General features: G+C 34.1%; 1 protein-coding gene across 1 annotated transcript; it reads left to right on the plus strand.

Annotated features, from left to right (window-relative positions):
- The first annotated feature begins 3,289 nt into the window (after nt 1-3,289).
- Nucleotides 3,290-6,577, plus strand: LOC125656471 (conglutinin-like). The gene is made up of 3 exons (XM_048887071.2): nt 3,290-3,374; nt 5,814-6,017; nt 6,354-6,577. Exons 1-3 carry the CDS (start codon nt 3,290-3,292, stop codon nt 6,575-6,577), a joined length of 513 nt encoding a protein of 170 aa, XP_048743028.2.
- Nucleotides 6,578-9,990: the final 3,413 nt, after the last annotated feature.

Below are 9,990 nucleotides of genomic sequence, written 5' to 3' on the forward strand. Positions count from 1 at the left end.
GTTTCAGTGTTTTCCTTTATAGGATTTAGAAGATTGTTACATGTAACTGTACGTTATCTTCCCTTTTTCATTTTTCTAAAATATTTTTAAGTGTTAAATAAAAAAATATCTGGCAAATCAAAAGGCAAGAGAGTTCCTCTACGATAAAACTCGATAGATTAAAATTGAAATCATCCGTAGGTGTCAATAGTCCCAACCTATTGTCATAATTCAAGGTGTATTTGTAATTTATAGTAAAGATAGAATGATTGAAAGTTAATGAATTTCAATAAAAATATGAGAGGCATAATTCAATAGGTATATTATTACTCAGTTTATCTAATCAAGATCTGGGACTCACTAAGGGTATGATGGGTAACTCAACAGGATGTTTATTCCTATGTACTTGATCCCATCCAGGGGTTCATGTTTGCCCTATTATCAGTTGTGCATTAATAATAATAATAATAATAATAATTGCCCTATTATCAGTTGTGCATTCTTTATAGTATTCATGAGATGTATCACTGTTCATTATTCTTGCTAAGAAAAAAACCCCCATAAGAACCCCCTCCAATAAAATAGCACCACATGTTTTATCAATGTAAAAAAACCAACCTTGGTTCAAATTGCATTAACTTAGCATAATACTACTATATCTAAAGGTGGTGGCTTGATTAGTACAGTACACTAAACGTCCTCGAGACTTATTGTCAAAAACACCACATACAAACACATATAAACATACAATGAAAGAAAATTAATTAAAAGTACAAATATATTGAGCAAGTAATGAGAAACTTAAGATGAATTGCACAAAATGAAAATACTACTAATACTAGAAACAAGTCTCCTATTTACAAAAAACGATTGTTATTTTGCTTCACTTGATATATTGGTGGTAAACTGCGTATATACAATTGAAGTTCCTTACAAAGTTTTACACCAAAGTACAGAAATAAATAAAAAAAAACAAACCGTAGTTTTAGGGGATGCTTACTCCTCCTAGGCACCTTATCTCACCTCTGGTGTATCGAGGAGTCCGTGTTTGCTCAACTATCTATTTCGTATTGTTTATAGGAGTTATGAGATTGATCACTGTTCGTTTTCTTCACCTTTATTTTAAATACAGGTCAATCAATGAGATCGTAAATTATAACTTTGAAATGAGTGATAAATAGATAAATGAGATAACTGGGAATCGTGTAATTGCATATAGATATCATTTACTTGTCAAGAAGTATCTGTTAAAATATATTCATCCAATCACGCGTCACAAACAGTTATAATGAGGAATGCATTTAAGGTCGCATAAAATATTTCTAGTTCTCGCTTCTGGAGTTTTAAATTGCAGTTTAAATGTGAAAAAGAGCGCTGTCCCAGACTGTTAAACAATAACCGATAAATGTGCCGTGATAAATAAAGAATTAGAATACGCATAAAGTATTTGTAAATATAAAAATCTGTCAATGACCAAGACGTAACACACGTTTATGTATTGCCTATGATATACGCTAAAATATTCAGCATTCATGCTATTAAAAAGTGAACAATTAAAGAAAACGAACGCTTATTGATCAATGAAAAACTAAGATAACAACAGAACAATCTCAAAATCTACAAAAAAAGCCCCACCAAACCAACAAAATAATGAGAGGGAAAACCACAGACTCCTGGAGAAATCAGAGATAGGATCAGGTTGCTAAGAGGGATAAGGATCCTTTGTTGATTGGTCACACCCGCCATGAGTCCAATATCATGATCAGATAAACAAAGTAATCCGTAGTTAAAATCATTAAGTAAAGAACGGCCTTACAATTAGTATGAAACACGTCAAACCCCATGATAACTTGTATTTGGAAATTAGATTACTATAACAACCTCAGAATTTGCGAATTGCTGACTTTAAGGGAGGCTGTTGAAAACCCTGTAACAATAACGTATTTGTCATAGTATGCCTTGATTTAGAGATTAATTATTTTTAGAACATGCTTTTGCGTATGAAATCAGTAGAGAGACACAAACACCATATGCAGGTGATGATGGGATATTGCTGCATGAATATTGGAAGTTGACGATAGAGAAATCGAAGTCATCTCGTTTGACATGGAGTTGTAATGGCAATTTATCGTTGACATATATGTAAAACTTATACGGTACCAATTAGGATGCACCAGATGCGCATTTCGACAAATAATGTCTCTTCAGTGATGCCCAACCGAAATTTTTGAAATCCGAAATAACGGTAAAGTTGTAGGCCCTAAGAGCTATTTTAGGGGAAAACAGAGTGCCAAGAAAGTGGAGTCAAATTCGTCTAAGGATAAGAGCTATGCATGAGGGAGATAATCCTTAATTTTGAAATGAATTTCTAAATTTTATCAGAGCAATTAAATATACATCCGTATTTTCAAGCTAGTTTTGAAGTACTTAGCTATTGGGCTGTAGAGACCCTCGGGGACTAACAGTCCACCAGCAGAGGCCTCGACCCAGGTGTCATAATGTTCAATTGAATATTTGAATATGAAGCAGATATATAGAAGACTGATATCTCTTATTTTCAGTTCATTAGGATATATCAACTCGACATATGAATGAAAATAAGTATTGCTCATGGATAAAATACCGTCGATATATCTAAATATCGAGTTAAAGGCAACAAAAATTTATTTTTTCAATGAACTCTGCTTCATAACTTTACAAATTCAGGGCAGCGAGGGAGCACAATTTGTGCCTATGGGATTTCCATCAGACTGTTGGAAGACCTGATCACCGACGAATACGTAAAGATTGTAAATGTTGAACTTCGGCATCTTTTTTATATCAATTTCATTTCGTAGAATCAGAGTCGTGTTTAAAAAAAATTTTTTTTGGAAAACTGGACACAAAAGATGAATATCTGCTTGTTCCACTTTTATTGACAAAACACATGTCTATACAATAAAAAAAACCGTGGGTTTTAATTCATCGCGAGGAATGGTCACGTGAAGTGTTGAGAATTGTTACGTGGTGATACTGTTGATTTGGGAATAGTTTAGTGATTTCATATTTACTACAAGGTTCTTTGGATTTTATGTGATCCACATCTACAACAGTTTTTGTATTCGTGGAAGCACAATAAATTTGAAATTTCTCCTTCAGAGCAGTTAAGATTTTCGTAGGGAGTAAAGATATGGGCTTGGTAGAACATTTACTGGGTCCAGCAATATAGCTCTGTAGGTGTTTTGTGTAGTTATGGAATCCAGGATAGGTAACGTTATTCACATTCATTCTTTTCATCAAATGGGGTATCAAATGTTTTCAGAACAGAGAGATGATTTTGAAAAACTTGGTCTTTGGAAAGGGTACTTGGAGAAAAGATTGGATTAAAGCCAAGGCAATGCGTATAGTTCTTCATGGTATGTACAAATATGCGTATAAGGATATGTAATGAATAATAAGTCGACGACACATTAATGATGGTTGACGGTGTATGTGTGTATGTGTATCACATTTAATGGCTCATATTACTGTTGGGAACGTATGGTGATTTCCGATGAGATTTTACCATTTAAGTAATGCTAGTAAAATGTATGCTATATATCTAAAACAAATTGACGACCATGTCTCCTTATTTCATATTATGTTATTAAAATTATGATTGTAAATGTCAATACTTATTTCCCTCAACAGTAGCCATTAGTTTGTCTAACATTAAAACTCAGCAATAGACATATAAGGCGGCCTACAAAACCTATAAGACACATAGTGTTTTTACTTCACCCCTTCTAGTGTCTTTCCAAAGACACAATTAATGAAGATTTGTTAAGAAGAAATAACAATCGTTATATGACTGATTTCTTTTTGAAGCATGCATGAATGAAAATATAAATATCAGCAACTCTTGTATATTCCTTTCATAATTAATTGCCTAGCTGGGGGTTGCGGGTTCGAGTCTAATTGAGGTGGTGATATTTTTCCAGATTACTTTCTATTAAAACTACATTTTTTGTAAACTAATTGAGGTAGATTTAAAAGTTTACAATTTCAAAATATTAGAGTACATATAATTTCCATCGATACCAAATTTCTTTGACGTGTTAATCCTCCTTAAATCCATAACTATCTATTGCAATGATTGGTATTGATGAGCGATGCAAAACGATTATATTGATCATAAAGGTATTAAAAGTTATTCATGCACGAGGGCTCAATAGAGAAGCATTTGTTTCAAGAACTGTCACGGTAATTGTAGTTACATTTACAAGTTTCAACAACTGAAGACATACAACTGAAAAAGATTTAAAAAATATTGTCTCAAAAACATATTGAGCATAAAAAGATTCTATTCAAACAAACATGGGTTGGAGTTTACCTCTTTGCATCAGTGAGTATTTTAAAGACGGGTCAAAGTTGGGTACCGAATTTGTCATATCAATCCAAGAGATTCATTAGAAATAGAATATGTAGAGAATAATATTCGCATGTATATGACGTTAAGTTTTATTTTATCTTTTTTTTTATTTAGAATAGAAGAGATTAATTCATAATTTCACAGAAAACCAGTAGATATTTGTGATAACGACTGATATATACATGTTAAATTAGATGATTTATTAATACATGCGTTGAAAAAATGGGTTGTTTTTATTTGTAGTGTTTTATTTTGTGTGTGGAACAGACGGGGATTCTTTCCAGCATCACACTTTGCAAAGAGTAATTAATGGTTATTACTCAGAGTTGACTTCATTCACATTGGAGGCAATACATTCGGATTCTGTAGTCAAATGTTGCGTTAACTGCTCTACAAATACAAATTGTTTGTCGGTGTTGTTAAATTCGGATTCCAGACAATGCGTTCTGCTATCAAAAGCGATATCTCTTCTTGCTACTTCAAAATCCGATTTACCTTTGAACATTCAAGCTTTTACAAAACGTAAGTTTACTTTAATTTTCCACTACAGCAATGGAAATGAATGTACGCTTGTAAATACATTTCTCATTTATTCAAATATTTAACCTGCATTTTGAGGTTCCAATTAATTAAAACCTCTACAAACAACTACCAAAATCCTTTATAAACCCCCTGTGTTATGATATACATGTATTGCAGAAAATATTCCTCTTAGTTTCAAAGACCGCGACTGGCACCAAGTTAGGATGCTTACTCCTCCTAGACACCTGATCCCACCTTTGGTGTGTCCAGAGGTCCGTGTTTGCCCAACTATCTATTTTGTATTGCTTGTAGGAGTTATGAGATTGATCACTGTTCGTTATCTTCACCTTTCATACTAATAAACTTACTAATATTGTGTGCCCTGCAGTTTGGGTGGTTGCATGATGTTTGATAATCGGCCTTTACGCAATATTAGAAGGCAGAGATAAGCATTTGTACCAACCGCGTGTGGACGATCGTATGTTTTGCGTCTCACTGGGCATAAGAGTTCCAGAAAGGGAAAGAACTATTGGGCAACTCGGAAATTGCGTATTGAGCGTGGAAGATTTATTTTTCCCTAACCTGCATTGCATATACGTTATGTTTATCGTATGTTTATTATTTCTTTGTAAAAATCCTTATCGCTGCCTTATTATATTGCGTAAAGGCCGATTATCAGATATCATGCAACCACCCAAACTGAAGGGCACACAATATTAATAAGTATTACAATCAATTGTTTTTTATAAAAGAGAAAAAAAATCAAACTTCATAGCTCCGCATTCTATACTCTGTGTAAGAACTTATTTAATGTATTTTCTTTGTTGAATCCACTGGTTTCGTCGAGAAAAAGTAAAGTGTGATGTTGAGTTATTGGGAGAAAGATAAATACTTAGAGAATGACATAATATTTTTTTTTCAGCTTCCCCCAAATGTTCAGATGTTGGGTATCATGAATCCAATGTTCTGAGTGATAGATGTATCTGCTTCAGGGCCAATTACGACAAGAAGACAAAACTGGAGGCAGAAGTTGAATGTTCCAAAGAGAAGGGTTCCATTGTTCAAATTGAATCAGGTCTCAAACATGATGCAATCTTACAGTTTATTCAAGACGAAACCCAACCTGGTATGTGGTGCAATTATCGTATACGTACCTACGAATCTTATAATCGCATAACATATCATATAGATCATAATCAATAAATTCCAAACATGCCCAAATAAAGTTTAAGCATACCTATATATCAACTCTTATTGCCTATTGTCTTCCTTGGATTAGTATTGAAAGCTGAATGGAACATTGCAGTGGAATACGTTACACATTAGTTCATGTAAATAATAAATCGGTGAAGGCAGTTTATATTGCAACATACTAAACTGGCTTGACTTTATTGATTTTCATTACGTTTCTAATATAATTCGACAGTAAAACTTGATCAATATTTTTATTCGGATTTCACAGGAAGTGCGTTTCTTGTTGATGGAAGTGACGAGGCTGTCGAAGACAACTGGCGTCTTTCTGACGGCAGACCCCTCTACGTGGTATGGAGAGCCGGTGAGCCAGCTCAATGCTGTAAACGTTACGAACATTGCGTTGAGATATATAATGACGGGACAACCAATGATATACAATGTTCTTTGAAATTGCCATTCCTATGTGAAAAACATTGTTATGACGCTATATGAATTTTTATTCTACAGGGCTATTTTATGATACTACTTCATATATATATATATATATATATATATATATATATTCAATAAATTCTTTTTTCTTGGTATCGGGATAGAATAAAGTCAAAAAATAAAATCCAATGCTCAAACCTTTTTTATTTGTTGACTTTACATATATATATATATATATATATATATATATATATATATATATATATATAAAAGCACTGAAAAGGCCATGACACTGTTGGTTATTTAAAACTCAAATTTTCGACGCAACCCGCGTCTTTATCAAGAGACATAAATTACATAAACAAATAACACACAAAAACAAGTATCGATAAACTACATTGATGAGAAGAGTGATACACTATTGTACTGAATGATAAAAATGGTGGTGGTTACGTTGTAAAGCGTGTTTACTGACTATGGTTTAGAGAATACCAACAGTGTCGTGGCCTTTTCAGTGCTTTTATAAATTTCTTTACTGGCCTTGTATCTTCTCAGATCCGACACTTTAAGAAAGCAGGGTGTTGTTAGGTTTTTGTGCTTTTATATATATATATATATATATATATATATATATATATATAGTGGGATAAATCTCCGATATAATCTTCTAGAGTGCTCGACGTGGCCTCACGGAGCTACATAAATTGATGATCAGATGGAGTCCAATCACATACCATTTATTTCTCTACAGGCTGTTTCGTAAGGGGATGGTTTCCCCTCACTCGTCGGGAGAAAATTAACATCTAACGAAAAACATCCGCATGGCTGAGAATATGTTACACAGAAACATACTGGATAGTTGCTAAGCATGATTACACACAGGATTGAGTAAATAGAAATTTATGGGAATAGAATAAATTCCCATAAATTTCTATTTACTCAATCCTGTGTGTAATCATGCTTAGCAACTATCCAGTATGTTTCTGTGTAACATATTCTCAGCCATGCGGATGTTTTTCGTTAGATGTCATTTTTCTCCCGACGAGTGAGGGGAAACCATCCCCTTACGAAACAGCCTGTAGAGAAATAAATGTTATGTGATTGAACTCCATCTGATCATCAATTTATATATATATATATATATATATATATATATATATATATATTACTATATTGTAAGGTGATATAAATAAGTTTACATAGATTTAATGTTTATCAAAAGTATTTGATGACTTTGTTCAAAATGAGCCATTCGATATTTAGTTTAATTTATGAAAGTGATTTTACATTGTACATACATGGCACTTTATTGAATTATAGAGACAATCCTTAAATCCTGATAATATTGTCTGAGCTGTAAATTTACTGAGGGAAGCTTCTTCCCATAGATGGATATGACAATATTATTGTTTTATTTCATTAATTACTTTTTATGAATATTCACGGGAGAAATACTATTTTGCAAAATGATGTATCTTTAGAGTTATCTCCCTTAAATGATAAACGTATCCTGATGGGAATCAGTAGGATTAAATATCGTTTAGCACAGGCTTTGATTGTTAAGTTAGTATTATATCGTTGTTTTATCATATTTCAGGGCTATCTTTAGAGATATATTGTCAATTCCAATCCCTGTGTCCGAATAAATATATATTGAGACCTGAACCCTACAGGCGTTTTCTCAGTAATTCTTGTTGGGAGAAACCCTGTTACATTATCACTAACTGTAAATACAACTTCTTTACATGTAACTAGTATGACAAATATTTCTGCCATATGCATGTTTCATGCAAATCTATGGAAAGCCAGTGAAGATACAGATCAAAGATTATTTTGAAGTATGCAAAATAGAGCAAGGAAAGTGTTTAGTGATGTGTTATTGACTTTGTGGTATGTATTGATGTGACAGTACCTGTTGTTACATTGGAGTCTTATGAAACCCACCATAAGTACCAAGAACGCTGCAGGCACGTTTTTCGGAGGGGACTGTCCCACCCTTTAAATTGACAATGAACGTTACCTGTTATTTTCACTATATACAAATGAAGATATATATTGCGAGACTGCCCCTCCACTATTTTTGAAAGTAATACGTAGTAGTGAATGAGAAGATATTAATACATGTAAGCTTGAAAGTTATAAATTGAAGTCCTGTAGAAAAGGATGACCCCCTCCCCCAGCCTGAGGGAAAAAAATGAGACAGCAATGACGAACGCTATAACCCCCCCCCCCCCCACACACACACACTAATTAAGGTTCTGAAGATCTTTATCATGACTATTATATTTTTATTATTGCCTGTCAGGAAATTTAAGCAAACCATGTGCAACTTCCAACTTCTCCGGCGCCCCCTCCCACGCATCCCTAATTTTACGGATCTGTGCCGATATGGAAAAATTCACAGGCATAGATCTGTTCAAAGTACTGACACCACTACCCCCCCCCTTCTGATTTTTGGGCGGCGATTATTTCTCCGAAATGTGTGGATAATCCCATCTTAATTTCGATTGATGTAATCGTGAACACGTTTTTTTTTTAAGCCTTATACTTGCCTTATACTGTTTTCAATAAGTATATTTTATTATACCAGTCCAGTAGAAGGCCAATCTTTAAAGCTAATAAAAGCGTGAAACGACTACATAAATCGAAATTGGTATGAGACAGACAAGGAATGGACACATTTTGGAAAAATTGTTACCGCAATAAAAATATCAGAAGGGGAGGGGGTAGGTATATCTATATTAGGTGTCTGTGACAAAATGGGGGGTGGGGTGGAACCCCCTTTATCTTTTGTAGCATTTCCCCCCTAACGTTAGTAACTAAATGATATAAAATAAGATCATTTGTGGTCAATGGTCACCATTAAAACCATCCTTCTGGCTGATATACTTAATTCTTCTCGAACTATTCATCTTTCTATAAATAACTCTAAAGAATTCCTAACGTAATTTTAGAAGAGTATGCTAGCCAGTCAAAATCGCACACTTATTCTGCGCGGTATCAGTACAAAGCACTTCGTGGTATAAAAAGGAAAATCGAGCTGTAGACCCATGTTTTGTTGCAGTTTTCGGAGATAATAGGCAATACATGCAGTCATGCCATGCATGATGTTTTAGTTAAATGATTGTACAAGAGAACGGTAGTAAGTACATTTACATAGCATATTCCCTGGAAGCTCAAAAGGCCGACATTCTCGGGGGGGGGGGGGGGGGGGGGGGGGGGGGAGGGGGGGAGGGGGGAGCATTCGGTGTCATTTGAAGTTAGGTACCTTGTGTATTATTAGTATACAGAGATCGTAAGTTATTTACAGAAACAAGTGCCTGTGATTTTTATATACTATTTTCAACGGAGACGTCCTGGAAGTGACTGATTTACTGCATAATTTTTCATTTGGGGGGGGGGGGGATATCTCGGATGTTTTTAATTAGTTCAATAAATTTTGGATTTAATGTGGGGGAACTGTCTGTAGGACA

Source organism: Ostrea edulis, chromosome 7, assembly GCF_947568905.1.
Source record: "Ostrea edulis chromosome 7, xbOstEdul1.1, whole genome shotgun sequence".
In the NCBI taxonomy this organism is placed as follows: Eukaryota; Metazoa; Mollusca; class Bivalvia; order Ostreida; family Ostreidae; genus Ostrea; species Ostrea edulis.